The sequence below is a fragment of the Passer domesticus genome, chromosome 6, assembly GCF_036417665.1.
Source record: "Passer domesticus isolate bPasDom1 chromosome 6, bPasDom1.hap1, whole genome shotgun sequence".
Lineage (NCBI taxonomy): Eukaryota > Metazoa > Chordata > Aves > Passeriformes > Passeridae > Passer > Passer domesticus.
Genome location: NC_087479.1, coordinates 15582162 through 15606476, shown reverse-complemented (window position 1 = coordinate 15606476; position 24315 = coordinate 15582162). Strand labels below are relative to the sequence as shown.

The 24315-nt window shown below is 37.8% G+C and overlaps 1 protein-coding gene across 8 annotated transcripts in view; it reads left to right on the top strand.

Moving 5' to 3' along the window:
* UNC79 (unc-79 homolog, NALCN channel complex subunit) overlaps window positions 1-24315 on the top strand; it is a 106224-nt gene that overhangs the window by 62466 nt on the left and 19443 nt on the right. For 7 of the 8 annotated variants that reach the window (XR_010364267.1, XM_064423518.1, XM_064423515.1 and 4 more), the window contains 11 exons: window positions 2958-3074; window positions 5067-5150; window positions 6776-6878; window positions 8621-8761; window positions 12693-12731; window positions 13673-13785; window positions 13869-13954; window positions 14793-14966; window positions 16566-16634; window positions 17218-17328; window positions 22794-22898. Coding sequence is in view for 7 of the 8 variants with exons in the window: in XM_064423518.1 (XP_064279588.1) it covers window positions 2958-3074; window positions 5067-5150; window positions 6776-6878; window positions 8621-8761; window positions 12693-12731; window positions 13673-13785; window positions 13869-13954; window positions 14793-14966; window positions 16566-16634; window positions 17218-17328; window positions 22794-22898 (1142 nt within the window). In the remaining variant the exon portion in view is untranslated. The remainder of the gene's footprint in view (window positions 1-2957; window positions 3075-5066; window positions 5151-6775; window positions 6879-8620; window positions 8762-12692; window positions 12732-13672; window positions 13786-13868; window positions 13955-14792; window positions 14967-16565; window positions 16635-17217; window positions 17329-22793; window positions 22899-24315) is intronic. The other variant, XM_064423516.1, reaches the window with a different exon arrangement.

Genomic DNA, 24315 nt, shown 5'->3' with positions numbered 1-24315 from the left:
CCCACTCTATATACTGAACATGATGCCATAGGGTGTGGAATATCCCTTTGGTCAGTTTGGGTCACTTGTCCCTGGCTGTGTCTCCTCCCAGCCTTCCGTGCACCCCCAGTGTGGCAGCATGGAAAGCAAAAAAGGCCTTGGCTCTGTAAGCCATGCTCAGCAATAACAAAAACATCTCTTTATTATCAACCCTGTCTTCAGAATTGTCAACAAATCCAAAACACAGCCTTGTACCAGCCACAGTGTCAAAAATTAACTCTACCCCAGCTGAAACCAGCACAGCTCCCTTAGCCACTAGTCAGTCACAGGCATGAAAAGTCACAAGCTGGTCCACAGCAATCATCCTTGATCCAGCACTGTTCAAAGGCTGGCAACTCTGACATTTTTTGGGGTTTAGATTTTTTTTTTTTTTGGTAGATGTCTGGTGGTTTGGATTTTGTTGTTTTTTTTTGTTTTGTTTTGTTTTTTTTTTTTTTGTTTTGTTTTTGTTTTTGTTTTTGTGGGGTTTTTTTGTGGTTTTTGTTGGTGGGTTTTTTTTTTTTTTCCCATTATTATTTGAAGTCATTGCTGTCATTGAGAAATCAGGTAAATAGTCCTGGAAATCCAAACCTGCTCATCAATAGCCTGATTATGTAATATATTCATGAAAAATTTTTAATTGCAATCGCAAAAAGCTGCTAGAGAAAATTCAAAGAGATAATTTTCTCTATTTTGACAGTCATCTGCACTCCAAGCAGTCTTGTCAGTTCTAACATTAATTGCTGTTCTTTTATCAGGAAATTCTATGCTTGATAAAGTGATAAAGAATCATTGCCCTAGAAATGATGGAAATGCTATTTTTCTCTTAATTTGCTGTGAAAAGCAGCTGCAATATAACTTTTAGAAGTGAATCGTCTCTTGGTGTGGTTCAATTCTAGTGGTTCAGTTATACCAGGGCTGCTTTGTAGAAATGCTGTACTTGGGCCAAAAAATTGAGTTTAAATGCACTTCAGGAGGATATAACTGAAAAGGACGTAATGAGTAAAAACTTAAATATTTCATCTAATAAGATCATTTTGGTGCAGATTTTCATTGAAGTGTTCATTTTGGTTGTTGTTACTCAAGGCCTGTATTTGTTTTGTTTTGTTTTTGAAAGAGTACTCTGCTTACTCTGATTTTAAACTCTTTGACAGAAAATGAGTAGAGCAAGTTCAGGAGAAGGCACTCAACCCTTCTTGACTTTCTGAAAGTTGCAGTTTATCCCTTATCTGTACTTCTTTATCACAGTTAATAATGTGAAATGCTGTGTCTAATTTCACAGCTTAAATGGTTACTGTTCAGAATTTTAGAATGGAACTATGGGATAATTAGTTGTCTTTTTTAATGATGTTGAATGTACTTGAACAGATGAAAATGATCATTCAGAGAAGATTTTACTTTGTTGCCCTTGCTGTAAGGGCCTGTTGAGGAAAAACTTAAAGCTATTAAGGCAACATTTTAAAAGCTTTCCTGGATGTTTGTGTCAGTAGTTTCACAGGCCTTAAAACTCTGTCTTCATACAGTGAACAATGATTTTAGTTTCAGTGGTGGAAGTATACTGCTCAGGCTCAATTGTCCAAGTGAATCTGTTATTCTTGTTCAATTTGAATTTTTTTTTATGACAGGAGGAAAAAAATGAGAAAGTCAGGAGCTATGTATGATCTCTTTCTTCCTCAGTGTAGTTAGAGAAAATATGTAGAGTCATTTAAGTTGGAAATGAGCTTTAATATCCTAGAGTCCAACCTAACACTGCCAGTCCATCACTAAGTCATGTTCCTAAGAACCAGGTTGATATGAAACAAAAGTCTTAAGTTTCCCTTATGGTTTTACTTAGAGCATTATCCAGTGACACATATCTCATAAATCAATATTTTTAATGAAGTAAATTGTTTGTGGTATTTTTGGGGTCGCCAACGATGGTAAGGAAAATGAAGGAATCTGACTCCACGTTCTTAGAAGGCTAATTTATTATTTTATATGATATTATATTAAAGAATTCTATACTAAAACCATACTAAACTATAGAGAAAGGATACAGACAGAAGGCTAAAAAATAATAATGAAAAACTTGTGATTCTCTCCAGAGCCCTGACACAGCCTGACCTTGATTGGTCATTAAGTCAAAACAATTCACATGAAACCAATCAAACATGCACCTGTTGGTAAACAACGTCCAAACAACATGCCAAAGCAGCAAAACACAGGAGAAGCAAATCAGATAATTATTGTTTTCATTTTTCCCTGAGGCTTCTCAGTTTCCCAGGAAATGAATCCTGGGCAAAGAGATTTTTCCAGAAAATATGAGATGGATGAATAAAAATTGAATGTTTGTTTGTTGATAGTTCTCTATAAGAAAAATAGCAATGAAGTTACAGAAGGGTCTCATCTTCAAGGGCTGCTGGCTTCACACATCAGCCAGAACGTGGAGGTGGTCTGCCTGAGGGCTGGGTGTGTAGGAGGCAAGTTCAGCTGTGCCTCCCATGAAGGATGCTGCTGGTACATAGTGTCAGTGAATTTGTTTTCCTAGAGTCAGCATGGACACAGCATTCCTCCATGCTTTGCTGGGAGGAGAGTTTCCTTCCTTGGTACAATGTATGTGAGTGAGATTCGGGTGTACATTTATTGCCTCTCAGCATGGGGTAGTATCTTAGCTCTTCCCAGATACCAAGTAATTTGATTAGCTTTCATAATATTTGGAGGCAAAAATGCACTGACAGTTGACACAGTGAACCCAAATCTCTTCTGACTGATGGCATTGGGGCCAGAATTGTACCCTGTGTAGCTGTGTGAAAGGTGCATATTGAATTGAGCATGATCCTTAGAGCCAGCCATCATTGTCATTCAGTATTTATATCATGCTGGCTTGTAAGATCAGGAAATGAGTGTAGTTCTAAATGTTGTCTGAGCTCCTGAAATCCTTTTGCATTTCTGACTTGCAGCTCAGTTCAGACAAATGAAAAGAGGCTCTTTGGGAGCTCTGACAATGAACCAGCTAATGAAGAGGCAGCTGGAACACCAGTCTAGTGCTCCCCACAATATCAGCACTTGGGATACTGGTGAGCTGCATTTATTGTTCTTTATTTCTGTTTCCTAAACCAATTACTGTGTAACAATCCACTTTTAAAAAAGGGAGTATTTCTATTCTACCATGGCAGATAAGTGATCAGTGTCAAAGTGAATCTTTATAGATGGTACAAGATTATCACCTAGCAAGAGTTGGAATAGTTACATATTTGGAAGGTACCATTTGGTACAGTGTTGTCCCTTTAATTGTGCATATTATTCAGATTCTTTCCTGGTTTCATTGAAAGAAATGGAATAATCACAGTTGAATTCATTAGGTATAGGATTTCATCCCTGGTGCATGGAATCATTTATTTGTATGTGTGTTTACAATGGTGTTGTTACACGACAGAGTTGTGCCTTGTACCAGGCAGTTCTGTTTCTCCTTAAAAAAGTTTTTACCAACTCATACTGGACACCTGAAGTTTCTGTTTATTCACTGCTTTTTCTCCTTTTAAGATGAATGCAAAGCAATGAAAACTGAATTAAGCACATAATTTATCCACTATTCATTTCATTTGTTTTTTGTTTTCTTCTGAGCAGATGTCACTAAACAATAAATTCATTCTGGTTTATCAAAAATGCTAGATATTTTAGTGCCCATTTTGATGTTAGTGACATTAAAAATTGTGCTTCTCAGGAATTTATCAGCAGATGCAGATGCATCTAGAGAAAGGAATGCTTAAAATACTCTATGGAACTTAGCATGCTGAATGAATGTGTTACCATCAGCCCTGGACAGCTGAGTTCAAATTTTTGGTTAATTTAGTCTTCAGCATCAAGTTCCATCAAACTAAGCTGTGTCGCTGAAGAGTGGCTAAAGATATGGTGCATAGTTCAGGATTATCCTTTCTATTCCAGTCTGCTGAATAGCATGCTCAGCATGAGACCCTTCAGTTATAAAGGTCAGAATTTCCCAGTGGTAACAATGGGGGTTTTATTCTAAGAACAGGTAAGTTTATTTTATTGTAGAGACTTAGCTGGATCTCCTAGTCTCTCCGGCAGGGTTTCAGAGATTTCAAAGTTACTGCCTTTGTTCTGCAAGGAGTACTTAGCCTGTACTCAAAATGAACAGGTCAATACTCAAAACTGTTTAGATTCTCTGTCTAGTTAATCCTGTTCCAAATCTGGTAGCTTTCTTCACAACAGCTATGACTTTTCCCTCCAATATTCAATTCAGCTAAAAGCCTTCAAGCATGGAGTGGCAAAATGAAATGTTCTTTTCTGGAAAGCTTTGCATCTCTCAGTCTCTTGTTCAACCACTAGCTTCAAAGTAAAGTTTTTATTTGGACAGGATTTTTTGTTGGGTTGGTTGGTTGGTTTTTTTTAGGACAAATGCTCAGTGTGATTGTTTCTCATTTCAATGTCACCCCACAATTTTAAGACTCATTATACTCATGTGTACCAACTAGGAAGTAGTCTTATCCTACATAAATATACATGTTTTTTAATAAAGGACACATGCTTTATTAATTTATTTCTTTATTACCTAGGCAGGTATCATGTGTCTCTTCCATTCTTATTTTATTCTTTTTTCTCTTTTCCCAAGCTTGCCATCTGTAAAAAAAAAGAAAATTTTGTGCCTGACTTCTGTCAGTACAAAGTGTATTGTGTATTGGTATTTTAAACTCTTGTTTCTTTCTCTTTTTGTGGCTCATATATTCCATATTTTGTAGAATCTTTATGGCTAGCACTTCCTTTCCTGTTTAATGGCTGTTGTCTAAAATGTCTTCCTTATTATTAGGTTATCTGTGTCCTTTTTCCTGAATGGACTTATTGGATTTTTCTTCATCTTTCTTCCCCCTTCCTTTCTATGCTTAAAAAATGAACTCTTTTTTTTTCTTCCTTTTTTTTCTTTTTTTTTCCCTATAGCAGTTGTATTTGTGTTTCTCTTGTTTTAACTGTTTAAGACTTGTGGTGCAGTTGCCTGGTGACAGGTGCTGGATTTCTGGTTCTGGAGACTGAAGTTCTTTCTTTATTCACAGAGCAGATACAGCATGGAAAGAGGCTGTGCAATGTCCCTGTTTGCCTAAACCCAGATTTGGAGGGACCACCACTGAGAATCAGAGGTTAGTTCAGTGTCTGTTTCACTTGGTCCTCTGCCAAGACTGCCAGGAATATTTCATGGTTAATACAAAATGGTGCTGAATTTTGTGTTCTGTTCAGTTGTTAAAACTCTCAGCTGTCCTGCAGAATATATGCAGAGAGTGGCTGAATCTCATTTCTGTATCAACTCTTCTCCCTCACAGCTGAAATACTCCCAGACTCTCTTACAGCCCTGCAATTGGGCAGTGACCTACTTTCTTTGCCTACATCATGTTTTCTTCCTACTGTTCACTGCAAAAGAGAGGACATTTTTGAGTAGTTAAGTCTTATTCCAGCACTGTAACATGCATTATGACTGCTTTTAGCATTTGTGTTCTGCAGTGGAACTTACATCTGGAGAATGTGACAGTGACACTTCAAAAGTCATGGCAGATGGATCTTTAGGCATCTGAGAGGGGGAAAAAAAGCCTGGATACAAAATCTATACCTATCCCCTGCATTCTGGATGTTGCTCTACATTACTGGAGTATTCTAGCCTTCCTGAAGTGTCTGCTCATATCCAATAGAACCTTAGGGAGCAATTATAAAGTTCTGAACTATGGACATGAAATAAATGTTTCTTTCATGCTTCATTAAATGGTTGTTTAAAACCTGCCTTATTCTCATTTCACTCCACTTGTGCTGAGTTCAGAAATTGTGGGAGCTTAACTTATTTTGCCTGAGAGCTGTTGTTAAATTTGCTTTTCCTGCAGTAACCAGGATTTTGTTATAATAAATTCCATCTAAATCTTGCATAGAGAAGCTTCCTCCTTTTTCCATAGTTAAATATTACCAGAGCAGCCTAATGTTGACATTAAATCTGAATCTACAGATTGAAGCAATCAGAAAGAAAATTTGCAATGGATTACTTAAACTGTAATTTGGGAAAGCAGAACTTGGAGAAGTCAAGAGTTTGGATCTCCCATAATACATAACTTTTCCTAATAAAATAAGCATCTATCAGAAATTAGGTGCACAAAAAGTGCCAAGGGCAAAGGGAGCCCCATATGTTGACATGATCACAGTGGCTGTGCTCTCAGCTGAAAAACTCAGCTTTGAAGAATAAAAATACTTTTGATGATTTCAGTGGAAAGCATTTCTAATGATCAACCCTCCAATGTTCTGAATTCCTTATGAATTATTTCTTTTCTCTGTCCTTTCCTGGTTTATCTCCTGTGGCTCTGCTAGGATAGTATGAATAGGCTGATGACCTGGTGTTGAGACATGTGAACTTAATTTCTTCTTCATATAACTGAGAACTATGGGAAGTTAATTCCAAAATGTATGGGGGAAAATCTGATGTCCAGTCTCATAGCAACTGTAGAATCATCTTCTCTATCTAGTAGACAACAATTGCATCCAATTTCCTGGAATTTTTGGTTTATGTTACTTTTTTCCCCAAGGATTTATCCATTTTTAATTGCCAGTTGGAATAATCTGGCAGAAGCAAGGAATGTGCTTATATGTCTTTTTATAGGCACAATTTATTTCTTATTTCTAGTATAGTAAAGCCATTATAGCTATTCTTTAAAAGTCTGCTCATTAAGCATTTTGGATTTCTGTTTGATGATTCTTTCAATTTTCTAATTCTTCTCCTGATTGCCTTAAGGTGCTACAAAATCTAGTTTGCTGTCAGCACCCAGTATAGTCAGTATGTTTGTACCTGCACCAGAAGAATTTGCTGATGACCAGCCCATTCTGATGACTGACAAGTAAGTGGGTTTTTTTCCCTCCTTTCAAAGAACTAGCTGATCTTCAAATATGTCAAGTGAAGTATAGATATAATTGATGCAAATACAGAATCCATTCTGTCATTTATCTCTATGCTAAGTTTCTTTTTACCCCAAGGTAAACATTTTCTAAACACTGGTAGCATGATGTGTTTTCAGTTCAGTAGGACCTGGATGATTGTGCACAGGTGAAATGATGACTCAGGCTATAGTGTGTCCACAAAGGGCAGGGGAAGCACTTTCCATCTTACTTTAAATCAAGGGTTCCTTGTGATCCATCAGAAACCTTTTTTGTCTGAGGGGGAAAAAAAAAGAAAGTTCCATTAAAAAATTCCTTTGGGTTTCTGTTGAAATCAGTAGCTGTTGATGTGTCATCATATTTGTTCTACATAGCATTTTTAATGCTGATACTCACTGATCCTCAAAGCTTTTGCAAACCTCTATTGTTTGGTTAAAATGCCTGTAAAGGGAATGTTAAACAGAAGGGTACTCATTTAATAGAGAAGTAAAGCAGTCAGCAGGGAGCCATGCATTGATTTGTTCAAAACTTGGGAAGAGAAACCACAAGTTCCTGTGTGTGCTCAGTCTGGTGGACAGACAGACACGCAAGGGTGATCACTGGAGAAAGACAGGGCCATTGTGCAGGCTGTGACTGCTAGTGGACCTTATTGTGTGACAAAGTGAAGCATCCCAAAGTTAGTCTGGTCTGTGGCACTTCCCTTGGCCATTTCACCAAATCTCAAGCACTACCTATTGACATACAGACCAGCTGAGCTTGACTTCCGTGACTTTGTTGCCATATTTTCTTTATGTTCAGTAAAAAAGGCAGGAAAATTGCCTGTTCAATTCCATTAAGTTAAAATCTCACAATCTGTTGGAGTCATTAGCTACTGATGGATCAAATTAAGGCAGCCTCCTTACTGGGCTGAGATAAGCCGCCTTCCCACACTGGTTTGCCTTTTTCATAGGTTGTGAAAGCCTGTCTCATCTCTCCCAGATCTGACATCCTTTTATAATTAGACATTTTGGAGCCTTTTCAGACCTTCTTCAGTTGTCTTTGAGCATTTCAGGAAGGATAAGTGACTCAGCAGCAAATCTGCCCCAGGAAAGGAGACTTTTCTGACATCTAAGGTTCTGTGCCCCTGAGAGGTCTTTTCATTTATTTCTTAATAGCTGTAACTGCTGTGGGAACCAATCAGATCATTGTTTTCTAATTGTATAATTTGTTATTCATAATTCATGACTGACAGGAAGGGCAATGTGAAATTGTTCCACCTCTTTAACATCATCTGTGAGTGTCATTGTTTGTGTCCATAGTGCCTGGGACTTAGCCCAAGCTGCACAAACTGGCTGTGCTCACATTACTGAGGGCCAGACTGCTGCAGACTCCTCTTGGATAGTGCAAACTGATACAGTCCAATAGAGTGAGGGAGCTGGAATACAATTACCAATGAAGTACTAAAACTAAGGCCTGCCCTGTGGCCCTCTTTCATTTGTCACTAAAGAAACAGACAGTGTAGCTAGTGAGAAGTTCTATTACTGTTTAAAACTATGGACAGTCACTAATTATAGAAAGATCACAATTACATTGTCTGTCTAAATAAATGTGGAATAGAATGTACTAAGTAATAATACTTTAAAAAACCCCATAATTATACACAGATCTATGTATAGTAATGCTTTATTTGAAATTTCTTAACATCAGGATTATAACTTCCTTGCAGGTGCCATGACTGTGGGGCTGTTCTGGAAGAATATGATGAAGAAACACTAGGCCTGGCCATAGTTGTGCTCTCAACCTTCATTCACCTCAGTCCAGACTTGGCTGCTCCTCTGCTATTGGACATCATGCAGTCCGTAGGAAGGTAAATTCAGGACTTTCCTCTCTCCAAGGAGATTGAAAGGATTTTGTGCCTGGAATTGGGTTTACATAAACTTTAGTATACAAAGGTGTATATTTTAAAACTCTTAAGTGAATAACATTTGGTTCTGTCTTGTGTCTTTGTTACTCATCATTTTATAAATTTCTTATGTAACTTCTTCCACTGTCAGTTCAATTTTTGGCAGCTCCTTTGATGTTCTCTCCTTTTACCCTCTAAAGGGAAATTCCAGCTCAGGAATCTCCTCAGGTTGTCCCACTGTAAGCAGTGATGTAAAGAATCAATTCAGATTTTCTACAGTACCCTTATTTATTTACTGCTCTGTTACCTGAACAGCAACTGGTGAAGCAATTGGTGTGCTTATTAATCTTGGTCCTTGAAAGAAAAGAAAATTCTACTGTTAGTTTTTATTCCTCCTGCTAATTGCTCCTTAAGCTGTTTTTTTTCCTGCCTCCTAGTGCTTTTTATACTCTGTTTGTCAGAATTTATGCTCTCTTCTGCTTTCATTTGAGACATATTTTTGAAAGAAGCCTTCTCTTTTCTAATAACCTCCCTTAAATTATTTTCTTCTGCTCTCTTGAAGTCTTTCTTAACATCTAGAGTACCTTGGCCCTCCGTTTCCAGTGTAATGCTCATAAACAGCTTCTGTGCTTCTTACACAAATTGCATTCTCTTGGCTCCCCCCTTGTTGCTGCTTTGACACAATTTTTCACTTTTATGCAGAAGTGTGGTCAGCTTTTCTGAACTTTGCTCCTGGAGGAGTGTTGACTCCTAGGTATGATCATTCATTAGCATACCTAACTCGCTTCAGGCTTTTCAACCATATTTTATATGCTAGGTGAAAATTTGCATTGCCTTATAAGGGCTTCAAAATCAGCTGCTGTGTGAAATTGTCTCTGAAAAAGTCTTGAACATTTTCTGCCATTACTTTTCTCTTGTTATTTTTACCTAGTGTGCATGGGATAATTAAGGTGTACCATTACCACTGAATTATGTGTGGTTGCTGTCTTGGCCACTTCCACAACTTCTTGACTCAGAGGGATGGATGTGATGGGGTGTTCCAGAATAACTTTCTGACATGCAGAAATGTTGCACAGCTCTCTCCCTCCATGTTCTTTTGGAGGCTGAAGTTCAAATTCCTTGACTGTGGCTCATGCAGGGGCATGGCTCTCCACAGCCCTGCTTCTCCACTACCTCCCATTTCCATTTAAACACAGTAGCTCTTCAAGTCCTTCATTTCCATTAACTGCAAGGCTGCAGTTCCCTGCTGTCTCTGCTAATTAACTGTGATGGAGGCAGAGTTTTTGACCTAGGTGGATGCTGCCATTCTGTGTGACTCTTGTAAATACAACAGTACTACAGCCACGGAGAGGAAATCATTTGGAAGATGAATTATCAAAGGATGAGGAATAAGTGGGCTACCTTTTTCTGTGTTTTGAGGGGGAAATGCTGAATCTTTAGAGTGAGACAGCTGATTGTTTTAGAGCAGCAGATGACAGTGCAACATGGGGTATTCCTGGTAAATGTCCTGTCTTGTTCCTGCTGTTTGTAATTTCTGACAAATTCTAAGTCCAATAAGAGGCTCCCCACCCCACAAAGGAATTACTTTGAAAGTATGAAAAATAAGTAGTATATATAAGCAGAGAGGCATTCAGGTGCCTCATATATGTATCTTGCTCTGTCTTTCATCAGGTGGTGCCATATATGTATATATGTATATGTATAGCTCCAAATACCCATCTAACAGCAGAAGTGAAAATGAATTAGACTTTTTGCACTTTTGTTATTGCTAATAGAGCTACTACTTTCATACATGGAAGGGGAAATAAGGAGTTAGGAAGTTCAAGGTATTTCAGGACCTAAACTATGCACAGAGAGATTTTCAGAAGTTGTTTGGGTATATCCACAAGCACAGATAGGCATCTGCTGGGATTTTCAGAAGGGAAGAAATTTCTGGGTTCAGGTTACTGACAATTGAAAGTTGAAGTGTTTCTAAGACTCTGATGTGCATTTAAATTTATGATCTGGTACCTTAATCAAGATTTTTGACTTACTGATTCTTATGGAACTGATTTCCAGTGAGATTTAGCTTTCCAAGCATTAAAGCTGTGTTTGAAAGTTAAATTTAGGCTTGAGTCAGTGAGGAGTTGTGAAAAGCTTAACTTCTGTTCCTAACGTGTACAGGTTTAAACACATCCATTTCCTGTTCTGCTTTATGGTCTGCAAAGTGGAGGTAATGATGAGAGTTCATGGCATTTGTGCAATAAAATATTTAGAGTAGTAATGATAAATATATACAGACCGTACATTTTGGAAAGTTTCAGATGTTCCCAGGTGTTTACTGTAGTTCATGTTAGGTGAAGTTTTTCCAAAGTTGGAAACCTAGTGCTTTGTTTGTCACAAACCTCATGCTTGCATTATCACATTCAAAAGGAGAGAAAAACTTCAGACTTTGATTTCTTTTAGAAGAAAGATTTTACATTGTTGTGTTTCTGCATTTCAGTAGATTTGTGAAAATAGGTGTCATGTCCATTGGGCATGTGATTGGTCTCATTGCATTCTGCAGAAATCCTCATGTGCCTTAATGTAAGCTGATGCTACAGTCATTCCAGAATAAAAGCCATCATTGCTTGATGGTAGCTTCAGACCTTTCTCACTCAGAAGTAGCTTTGCACTCCATAAATAATATGTTGTATTTTAGTGTGAATTCCTGTTAACAATACTGGAGTCAGGAACTCTAATGTTTTTCTGATTTACAGTAGAACAACTGAAGATAATATAATCTTTAATCCCCTGCACCATCAAGTTTCAGATTATTGCATTGTTGGCAGTATGTTGTGACCCCAGCTTGTCATGCCTAAGTCATGAAAATCACTGTAATTTTGGTTCACACTGTTGCATTTGACTGAGCTGCCTTAGGGTCCTTTTTGGATTTCATGAGTTGATTTGAGAGGAAACTGTCTTCAGAACAGGGGGTGACCAAGGATGAGCAACAGCTAAGTCCAGGATAAAAGGATCATTAATTAATAAAATCTCATTGAAGATTAGATATAAAATAGTATAACTATGAACTTTTTTCTTAGACCTGTCAATTTATACCATCTGAAATGCTGATCTACAGGAGATTAAAATAAGGATTTTATTTTGTATAAAGGTGTGCTTCCAGTGTCCATATTTATATTGGCTTTGCAGTGTACAGCTTTTAAGTGGCTTTTGCTATCGAAGGTGTTTTGCTTTGGTATTGTAAGCCCTGATTCTGTTCATTTACGTGTTCTGCATATTGAAGCCCATGATTTTACTTTAAGATTGTGTTCAGTATTTTCACCACCGAATGCCCATATTTGGCTTTAAAGTCTATATTTAGGTACTAAAATGAATGACCTGATTTTTGAGAATACAGTAGTTCTCATCTGACTTTGGAAGAGCTTTTAGGTAATTAGTGGTTTTGAAATTAGGCTAGTTATTTAGGTGCCAATATCTGAAACTGGAAGCCTCAATTTAGAGGGCCAAACAAAGCATTTTTGCTTCGTCTTTGTTGCTGCATTAATCAGAAACTATTCAGTCAGTAGGCAGCTTCTGGCAAACTTTTTTTCTCTCTAAAAAAATTAGTTATCCATGATATGCTGTAGGGCAAAAACATTACTTCATTATCTTTGTGCTACTAGAGGGAGGCAAGTTTTGTCTTTAGAGCAGTTGAGCATTAGTGAGACTGCAGGACTGAATAGAGTTTATGTCATGCAAACATGATTTTTCTGAATTCAGGTGCTCTTCAGAAGATCTTTGTTAACATTTTAAATGTTTTCTAAAATTCATGTGTGTTTTTTATTTTAAATGGTACTTTATTGGCTTGCTTAAAAATAAAATACACACACAAAAAAGCATGTGAACTCCAATTTCTTTATTATTTTTATTCCAGGTTGGCATCAAGCACCAGTTTTTCTAACCAAGCAGAAAGGTACGGTAGCAAAGAATACCTTGACAAAATGAAACAATCAGTCTAAAGAGTTATCTTCCCTGACCCTAAAATCAACTAAATTTAGCTTTTAAAAAATGTTCTTTAATACTTGTGAGTAAAAGTAAAAAACTGCCCTTTACACTTATTTAAAATGTCCTGTATTTTCTGGAGATGAACAGGAGCCCATATTCATATGTGTTAAAGCTGGAAAAAATCAGATTTAGATGCTGTTTGGTTTTCACAGTTTCAGTGCAGCTTTTTCTGATTGGTTTTGTGTTCAGTATTTGTCTTGATAAACTGTCTCCATAAATTCAATCAAGTGAATCCTCCTTGGCCATGGAGAATCCCTGGTAGTGATGCCTCATTATGTAAATCAGATGCTGAACAGGATAAATTCATTTTGTGAAGCTGTAAAGCATGTTAAGATGTGCAATTTATAAGTAAATAGATAATACTTAGGCTTTTAAAATTAAACCATTCATTTATGAATGATTAGGGAGTACTTCATCTTTTGAAGGAGACTGCAAGAGGCAAATGAATATTATAATGTTTTTGTTTACCTGTTGTTCATGTGTTTTATGAAAAGCCAGAAACCTGATTATGTGTCACTGAAATACACAAGGTGAGAGCAGGATTATATTTCAAATTCAGATGACTCACAAATAAAACTATGTGAAGAGTCAGGAACAGTATTATAGAGACAAATACTTTAAGTATGTGTATGTAATTTTTAATCTATTCATAGTTGAGCTCAAGTCATAAAATCAACATGGTGTACTTTTTTCAGGATCAGAACACTTCTGTTTTTGAGTGTCTCACTCATAACTGAACAATTCCACAATTAAAAAGAATAGCATTATTTATATTTCCTCCATGTGGTCAGCAATGACAAGTGTTTAATCTGAAATGCAATTTTTGTCTTCTTTTCCCTTCATTTTCAGCATGATGATCCCTGGAAATGCTGCAGGTGTGGCCAAGCAGTTCCTCCGGTGTGTGTTCCACCAGCTGGCTCCCAATGGCATCTTCCCTCAGCTCTTCCAGAGCATTATTAAAGGTAATGTGCAATACCTGAGTGCATTTCTGACCCTCAGTATTCTCTGCATGAACACCAGTGCAAAAATGTCATTCAAATTTCAGATGGAAGCTTCTTACGGACCTTAGCTACATCTCTGATGGACTTCAGTGAGCTGAGTTCCATTGCTGCTCTGAGCCAGCTGTTAGAGGTATGTTGACAATTGGCTGTGTTAGTGATGCTAATTTTATTAGCATTATCAGGGTCATTTCTCCTCATTTGAGTTCAAACTTGCTTCATCAAAAACACTGTGAATTTTTGTTTTGTCCTCCCTGGAAGTAATTAGGCTGTCCTCACCACTGGTAGTGTGTCCCATTCCTTCCCCAGGCACTGCTTTTTGTTTTCAGGAACGTTTCTACCCATACATCTCAGTTCTCCCTCTTCATTTTATCTGATGACAGTTTCTCTTTAGTGTTCCAAAAGTCTATAACCTGCCTTTCACTGACTGCCTTCTATGCAGCTGGCTAATTTCTACTGTACCATTTTTCCTCCTGCTTGAACTAGTCCCTTGCATGTGTCCTGTTCTTCCAAGAACATGGCAATTGCCTCATACAAGATGTTGGAATCACTTTAAAACTGCTCCTGTCTTTTCAGACCTTTCTCTAGGACACCAACCACACAAGCACACATGGTCTACAGAACATTAATGAACATATCTTCTTTGAAACTGTCTAAAGGAAAACATGAAAAATCTGCTGCTGAATACTTTGAGTTTTGCTTTTTCTACTGCCATGCCAGTCTAAGCAGATTATGAGTTAGAACCCTGCTTAGAACATTTAGGCTCTAAATCTTTAGGTCAGTACTTTAGGAACTCTAGATTAACTTTCACATACACAGCTCAAATTCCCAGAACAGCACTATCATTAACATAACAGGAAAAAGTATGCAGTATTTGGTCTCAACAAATTAACCTCGGCACTTCCAAATGCCATGTCAGGGACCATTTCTGCATGTGTATGATCGTTCACCCTTCTCGTTTTGTTTCCCAGGGTTTAAACAACAAAAAGAATTTGCCAGCAGGGGGTGCGATGCTACGCTGTTTGGAAAACATTGCTACCTTTATGGAAGCCTTGCCCATGGATTCCCCCAGCAACCTCTGGACCACAATTAGTAATCAGTTTCAGACCTTCCTTACTAAACTCCCATGTGTTTTGCCTCTTAAGGTATGATGTGTGGACATCTGAAACAAGCTATGTTGCCATTGGTCAGAATGTGCTGAAACTGTGCAGAAACCGTGGGTTACCAATCAGAGTGGGTTGTTGTGAATGTTTCCTGACGATTCAGCTGATGTTTCCAGAGGACTGGATTTATTGTATCTCTGATCCAGCCCTTTAATTATGTTTTCTGTGGGTAACAACAGCAACTCTGACCAGAGTACTTTTCACTTCTTTCTCCTATGCGTTTTCTATGCCCTGTCTCTGTCAGATTAAAATACTGCATTTGAGAGAGTCATTATTTAGACAATGAAAATCCATCTGATTTTAACTGTTGAAACTAAATTAAACTCTTAAGAAGAGCAGCACCACCTGATTAATTTGCTGAAAGTACACAGTAGTCAGGCAGAGGGAACTGAGACTACTGGGACTTGGGCTTAGCCTGTTTGGCTGACCAGGTTGTAGTTCTGATTGTAATAGAATGTTGTTACAGAAACTGAATCCAGAAGCTGAGCTCTGATTTATCAGAGCTCAAAAGACATCAGGATCTTATCTCCTGGTGTGTATATTTCAGCAAACACTGTAAAAACTTCTGAGTCTTTCCAGTAAACTCCAGTAAATTAAATGGAGTTCTGATGCACTTAATCTATTTCCTATGGTGTGAATGAACCCAGTGGTAATTTCTTCTATACAAAGCAGTGTTGTTCTGTATGAGCTGAGGGATCCAAAATCTAAATCTGTGACTGATAACATTGTCTTTTAAATTGGTTGTCACCATCTGGCTATATGAATGATGTTAAATTCCTTGGCACTATTATGCAATAGTCAGATCTTGAAACATCTTTAGATTTTGGTAAATTGTGGCATTATTCTTCAGCACTTACTAAGCCAAACAGGCAATAACCATTCCCTCTGTGTACTGGCCACCCCAATCTACTGCATCTTATGTAACTGAAATAAATAAAAACAAATCAGTTGGATCTTAGTGGTTCCAACTGCATATCCATCATTCACAGAACCTTTAGGTGGAGAGTTTACTCTGATTTCCCTTCTATTCATGGGAGGTATTATTAGTGATACAAGTAAAAAAATTGCTTGATTCTGAACTTTCAATCTCCTGTTCTTTTCTTTAGGGTCCTAGGGGATACTTTGATATTCTAGATGTTTACAGCAGGGGTGAGGCAAGACAGTGGATTGATCCTGAAAAGTCCATTCAGTGCTGTAACCTGTGTGATTTACTTGAACTAAAGATTACATCATAAGGAACAACTTAAGGAATCCATAACAGCTGCTGCCAGGGCATATTCCAATGTTGCATGTTGTGAGATGTCTTAATATGTGAGGGCAAATATCATAGTCAGGACATGCACAGACATATAAAATAAGGTTGATGGTATGCACCTATGCTGTGTATGTTGCCACTGAAGGGGCAGATTGTGTTCAAGAATAAGCCAGTTTAGAGAAAGTAATTAAAAATCAATCATCAGGGATCATCTTTCAGACTTCACTTGTAAGTTATTCATAGCTGCTACCACTATAAGCAAAAAATGTATATAGAAAGGCACTAACTTATTTTCTTTTTCTTTTTTTGCCTTCAAATATGTTCAGTGTTCTTTAGACTCTAGTTTAAGAATCATGATTTGCTTGTTGAAGATACCTACCACTAGCGCCACCAGGGTAAGTTCCAAGAAGACAAAATTCTGTTGCCTCAGATGTAGCCAGCCTGTGCAATTGTATGAATGTGTTCATTTCCCCTGGCTAGGAAAGCATTATATGTAAGCATAAAATTGTGCAGTCCAATACTGTTTGGAGAATGATAAGAGCTTTGGAATCTAGGTTACAGTAAAGTGGGGGTAGAATTACATTCTTGTGTGGGTGTGAATGTATGTCTTCTTAAAGATTTGATGTTCCCTTTTTTCCCCTCCTCTATTTTTTTCTTTAAAAAAAAGAGTAATGAGCTTCCTTAGATGTTTTTCAGTACAATTCCACTGAAGTCAGTGAGGTTTTACTGCATAAACTGTACAGAATCCCTTATAAACACTGTGTCACAAGTGAACCTATTTTCTAACGTTTTGTTTCTAGCTTCTGACAGAAGCACGAAGGCATATGATACAGCTGTTTGACCAAAACAGTGTGAATCCCAGGCAGATAGCCTCTGAGCTAAAAATAATGCTGTTCCATTCAGGCATTCCAGAGTTGGAATGCTTCTTTGCTTTTTTGGGCAACGAGTTATTGATTTCTGCCACACGTGTCATTGCAGAGTCTTCTGGAACCTTTTTCAAAATTACTGAGTTTTGTAATTCAGAATGCTGTCTTCACTCTGGCCTACCTGGTGGAACTATGTGGTTTGTGCTACCGAGCCTTCACAAAGGTAACAGTGACACTGTATCTTCCTTTATGGACAAGTGAATACAGGACAAAGTAGTGCTTCCCACAAGTAGTTTGGAAGTAAAGATGGAATCAGTATCAAGTTTCAGGCATGTCAACAGTTTTTAACATAGTTTGGTTAATCAAGTAGTGATCATGCCTTTTACTAATGCTAAGTTTTACATTCACAGTAAAGACACAGATTATGGGAACCTGCTGCAGATGTTGGTCAGAAAAGTATTTTGATGTGATTTTGGGACTTCTTTCTCAGATTTTCTTCTCATGTTGAGAAGATACCTGGTATTCATGCATCACTTAAAATATCTGTACAGTCATATCTTTCCTAGTGCACAAGTTTAGCCACTCACACTTGTGAGTAAAAACTCAAATATTCCTGGTAGTGCCTTTGGAGAGCACAGCTGTGAGGGGAGGCAGTAGACAGCTAACTAAAATTGAAGAATCCAAGTTAAGAGCTTTCCATCTTAGATCCTGTTCATTCTGTATTGGGTGTTTTCCTTTGGCAGGCATGGCTGTTGCTGTGTAAAAAAGAGAACAGTATATGTACACTTTTAAAAAACGTGAAAGATTCCTGGATGAAAGCTATGGTCTACAAATAACTGTTATTACTTGGGTTCGTTTTTGTAGCTGTCAGTGAGAAGTTTAACAACAAAAAAGCAATTGAACCCATGGTAATATATACTCCATGACGTAGATTGTCAATGTACTGAGCAAAATGTTGCTTTAGCCACTAAGTGCACAGTTTTCCATCCTTGCTACATTTGTCAGAACAGTAATTAATCCTCAGGAAACATTCTGTCATAAGTAGCTACATGATTTTCTATTTTGATAATGTACAACTGGAACATGCATTCTTTGAGTCTTGTTAAGACTTAAAATATCACTGTATAAACAGTGAAGAAGAAATAATAAAAGCAATGTCACTCTTGCAGAAAAACTGCGCCACAAGAAAATAAGAAACATTTTTACAAAATGTAATGGTTTGAAGCATTAAGTAGAAATTAATTAACAGTATGTTTAATGACAGCAAGCAAGTTCTAGCTTTTTGTCTAATTTGAAAGAGAAGAATTTATGCAATGGAATAATCCTGAATGTGGAAGAGATTGCCTAGCTTTTGGAATTATTTTGAGTTGCACCTATAATTAAGGCTTTGGGAAAGGCCAAGTGAGTAAAATGTTAACTTGAAGGGTAATAGTGGTTTTTTTCACTGAAACAGAAAAACCTCATTTAAAACTGAAGCAAAGATACCCCTCTTGCATTTGTAGTCTTATCAGAGTATTTAATGTATCTGCTAAAGCAAATTATGAACTACAGGAAATTTTTCACTTTCCTCTGGCTGTGTAGTTTCAGAAAAATGTAATTAAAACCATGGTGTTAGAAAACCCACACATGTTTCTTGCATGCTTCCTGGTCGATTGTTCTATTAATGTAGTGAGTACTTAATTGCACACAGGAAGCTTGGATTACAGTGCTTGGTAAAATCTTCTTGATTTACTTTAATGCAACCTGATGACCCAGAAATGGAAGCATTAGTGAATGTTCTGCATTGTGTAGCCACAAAATAGTTAATTTAGTGGAACTCCACACTACATTATCTTTGCTATTTCTGAAAGCTTACTGTAGTTTTGCTTTAGAAGTGTCAAATTAATGACTGCGGTTAGAAAAAACAGCAAATCAGTTATGACGTCTGTGTTTCTCTACAGTGGAAGTCACTGTATGTAAATAAGAGTATTGTGGTAAAGGACCACATAGAAGTGAATTCCTGAAGGAATATAATTGTGAGCATTGAAACTATTCAAATGTAATTGCTTGTTTTGCAACTTTGAGTGTGCTGACTGGAGCAAAACAACAACTTTCAGCTAAACTGTGGAGGATTCTTGTCTTTTCAAAGAGCAAGCTACTCTGACATGCACTTTGTAGAGGTCAGTGCTGTACAACCACTCCAGATCTTTTTTTTTAGGAAAAAAAGATCCAACATTTTCCTAATACCCTATAGCAGGAATATCTGAGTTTCTCTTGTCTCAGAGCCTGGAGACTCACGTCAATCTGATAGTTCCTTGTCTGAGTTTCCGTTCCAGGTCAGCAATTTGTTTCTTTCAGTGCCTTTGGAACTCTCAGTTGAGAGTACCATCTCTTCTGTGGATTGTAATCTTATCTTCAGTTTTCCTTTCAAGTGTCCTAAGGCCCTAAATGGACACTTTCTGGCTTTCTTATCTCTTAGAGCTGCAGAAGCTTGAACCTAAACTTAGCCTTTTGCTGGTGTTCTGTTGTCCCTTACTAAGTAAATGCAGAATGCCACATGATTTTGCTATTGAATCTTTTAAAGAATATTAAGAGGCAGATCTTCATTATTTTTAAATTACTGTAGTAGCAGCAGTGATAAAATAAAGATTTTTGCTTTATACTGGCTTACTTGGAGGATAGCAATCTCCATTAAAGGTCCAAATTAACTCTTATTACTAAGTTTGGATCCTGAGGTACTGCTAGAACTTCAGTAGTTTCATGTTCTCCATATTGACGTGTGGTTAGTCACAATTTGAAGGTTGCAAAGCCATTTTCTGTAGGGATACATAGACATGTGAGAGAGTTAATTTGGCTGAACAGTGGTTGACGTAGTGTATTCCTGACACTTCTGGTATCATATTTATATATGTGGCTCCTCTGGGTCTTATTCCCAAGGAGCAATGGCTTTGTGGCAGAATATGAAGTTTATACATATTTATCAGCAGTAGGATGATAGGAATAAGTAGACTTGGGTAGGAAGGATACTCTGGGCCATTGACTCATATGTCATCACTCCTGATGTACAGTGCAGGAAGCAAGAGATCACATGTCAAAAAATCATTTTGCCTGATTTTGCTCAATCTCTCTTAATCACATATGCTTAACAAACTCTAAGAGTTTAGACTGTGAGATAGGACACTCCTTAGAGAAAGAGGCTATTAGCAGTTGTATTATCCCTAAAGCCAAGAAAAGCTGGGGTTCATGAAGCCTGTGCTTCCTTTCCAGTGTTCTGACAAAGCAATTTATTATGGCCCAGTTATGTCCTGTATAGCATAGATGTTGGTATGTAAAATAGCTGAATGCTTTTGAAATAATTATCCTTCTTTTTCAGTATGTGTAGGCTACTGGACTGGGTTACTGATAGGAACTTCTGTCCACTCTTTGGGGGAAATGTAAATGTCAACTCACTTGAGTGTAGCACTTGTAGTGTCTGTGTCTCAGGTCTGGGAAGGCATTTGATGGTGGGAAGAGACACTCTTCTGGGGAATTCTAACAAGTAATCAGGATTTATTTACACTGTGGGTATTATGCACCATTCTGGTTCTCCATTCCCACTCAGAATATCATAGTGTCAGAGAAAGTTCAGGTAATGGTAGCAAGAATGATCAAACAGTTGGAGTTCCATATACAGAGCAACTAAGTCAGAGCATTTTGGTCTGAAAGAGCAGCAGCTGATGGGAATGTGAGAGAGGTCTGCAAAGTCCCAGGTGATCCAGACAGGGATGGGTAATTTCTTTCCTTTCCAGTGCAAAGAACATATTAAGTTTATAGGAACTAGTCAAAGCAATTAAAGGGAAGTGGTTCTTCAACAGTGTGTGACTCTTTACCATTTGTGCTAAAGGTTGGCATGAGTCCCGGAGGTCAATGGACAGTTAAGTGGAAGAGAAATACTTTGAGAGTTTTGAATTATACAGAAATCGCACTGAGCTTTGAAGTTCCCTGAACTTAAAATAGTTGGTGAAATTATACATGCTTGCCTTGTTCTTATTCTTCCTTTTGCTTCTGCTTATGGTCTTGTTGGAGATAACTTACTGAAGACATTTGTTCCCATCTGACCTCTCCTGGATATTCTTGTATATTTTTATCAGAGCACCACTCATGCATGGAAATGTGTGACTTTTGAATATTTGTCCCCTGAAGAAATGGTTTCATAATACAGCTGATTTTGTAGTGTTAGCTTCCTGTAAGTTTAGCTGCCTGGACTGCAGCAGTGTAGTCAGACAAGGAAAGGACTGCAGTTGGGAACCCATTCTGTCATCTAAATGTGTTATCTGTCTGCACACTCCATGTAATTGAAGAGGAAACGAGGAGCTTGAAATACAGTCTCTTGTTCACAGACTGGCACCATAACTTCCATGAAATACACACCATTCTGTTTTGGCACCTTCTCTCAGATCAAGGCCTGATATTTAAAATCTCTTTTCATTTGGAGATTTGTGGGTGCTGTGGGAGACATGCACTGCTGCTGCAGGTTTTGTTAGACAGTATGCCACACAGCTAGTGTGGACAGCAGTTCTCTGAAGAGGAACACTGCTGTCTGCTTGGTCTGCTGCAACAAAAGCTTACTGCACTTTCAGCTTCTCCTGTGTGCAGCTGGAGGTGGCCTTCAAATTGTCTCTCACTAATTAACCTCATAAAACTTCTCTAAGGAAAAGACAAAAAATGCCATTTTACAGATTTTGTGGAGAAACTGAGGTCCTGACTGAAATTTGCACATATTTAACTTAAGTGAGCAGGCAAGTGCATGGGATTTACAAGATGGAGGATACCAGGGTTTCGATTTTAAGCGCGCTTTGGATAGGCTTTCATTATTAGGCCATTTATTTCATCTCTAATGGTTGTCTGAAATAGAGCACAGCGCTCCTGCTTATCAAAATTCTTGAGTTGCTGTGGTCAGCAACAGGTTATGGATTTGTTTCATGTTTTTATCTTATCGTCTGAAGTTGGAGAATGTCAAAGTAAGATGTATAACAAAGCCGTCTTATCTCTTGTACCTCCTTGCTGACTCAGCCCTACAACTCTATTCTTAGACTTCTGTGTTCTGATCTCCACTGTCTGATTTCCCCCTATGTTTTAAAGTGTTTCTGTTGTAGCAGCTGTAGCCAAGACAGTTTTTATTGTGGAAGTGGAAAAGTACTGCCAGTCTAATGAGTGGAAATAGATGGGCCAAGCAGCTGTAGTGGAGACACTCTTTTTTTTAAAGGGGAATAACAACAGAAAAAGAGTATGGTGAAATATAAACTGTTTTTGCCAGCTTCAGTGAAAGAATAATGCTAAATACTATGCCAGTTTTGTTCTTCTGTGTCGTTTCTTACTGCTTTCCTCTTTTCTGTTTTCATGGGACTACTTAATGAAAGCTGTGTTTGCATACCTGGGTTTTATAACTATTTTATAAAATCTGTCTGTATTTCATGTGTGAAATACTAAGTCTTGGATATAATGTCTGACAAAACAGCAAAGAAAACTCACCTCCATTGATGTATGTTCATTAAGCCTGGAGAATTATATAAATTTTGAGTGATGTTGGCTTTTTTTTTTAGACAGCAGAAACTGGTACATTTTTGTAATTTTGTTATTCTCAAACTTAGATTAAAAGTATCTTTATGATTTACTAGTGGCTGTCAGTGAATTTCAGGACATTCATAATTCTGTTGCTTTTTGTTGCAGGAAAGGGACAAATTCTACTTGACACGCTGTGTTATATTGGAGTTACTGCAAGCACTCAAGTTGAAGTCGCCCTTACCAGACATGAATCTGCTGCTGTTGGTGCAGGTACAGGAAATTCGGATGTAATTCTCATACTGATCCTGTCTTGGTTCAGAAGTGGGGCAGAGGCTGAAGAACTGAGTCCAGCATGGTTACAGAAAGTACCAGCAATGTCTGGGGAAGCAAGAACTTTTTAAATCCAGATCCAGTGGCATTGGTGCATACAATTTAGGCTCCTACATTAATATTTAGGAAACTATATTTGGAGTCCAAATTTGTCATAATGATCATATCCTGTGCATCATGCTGATGTATTGAAGATCACAGAACACATCTCGAGTTGGAAGGGACCCATAAGGGTTGAGTCCATTGAGTTTTATATCATGCCCTATTGGGGCAGCTGCCCCTGGTGCTGCCTTCTCTTTGTATCCTACCCTCAAACCCTGTCACCAGTTTGTGTGGGAAGGGCTGCTAGCTGATAATGGGTTGCAACTCAGTTTCTGGAAGTGAGCTGCTCTCCAGTTCCTGAAGGCCATTTTCTTTTGACCTGTACTTTTCCAGCAACAATATTTCTGCTGCTTTAATTCTGTGGAGTCAGGCTGCCATTGGAAAATATGAGGAAATAAGATACAGGCTTATGAAAACTTCTGCCTCCAAGAAGGCAAGTGTGGCACAGTTTGGCATCACAAGCTTGTCCCACAGAAATTTGCTGAAGTCCATCAAATGTAATCACAAGTAGTGGGCTCTCATTCTTTGCAATGAGATAACAATGATAGGTTGGGAACTTAAATTTAGTAACTTAAAATTATAGGAGACCAGTATAACAGTACTTCATAAGGTCCAGGTGAGGTGTTTATTACATAGATCCCCCATAATGCTCCCAGCATCCCAGCTCTATTCACTCTTTCCCTTCTCATGATGGGTCAAAGCTTCATGTCGCTTACTATGGACTCATTTTCTTTTGAGTACTGGTATGTTACTCATAGTAATTAAATGATTGCCAGTTGACAGAGAAATAATACTGGCAAATGAAATAATATGGCAGTTAGGATAATTCTGAAAGCAATTATTACACCATCACTGTTAGGGGAAGAAGTTGGGAAGGGAAGAACAACACATGGGTTTGTTTTTTTCTTTTGATGTTTAAGAGTTGTTTTTTAAAATCTATTTAAGTTAAAAAGCACATTCATCTTTTTTTTTGTTAATTATTATTAAACTCAAACGTACTTTTTTCAGTCACAGGCAACACCATCAAATAACAACCACTAACCTCTTTCTGTCTTACAGCTGCAGTGAGGCACCTTGATACCATGTACATTGGTTTTTGTTGACTTGAACTGATTTTTCCTGTATTACAGAATAAAGCAATTATTCTGCATTACTCATATAGTTCAGCCCTGTGGATGCCCCAAAGCATAACAATCCTCTAGTCTAGTCCTTCCTGAATATGTAATTTGAGAATGCAAACAGGCCATGTCTCTTT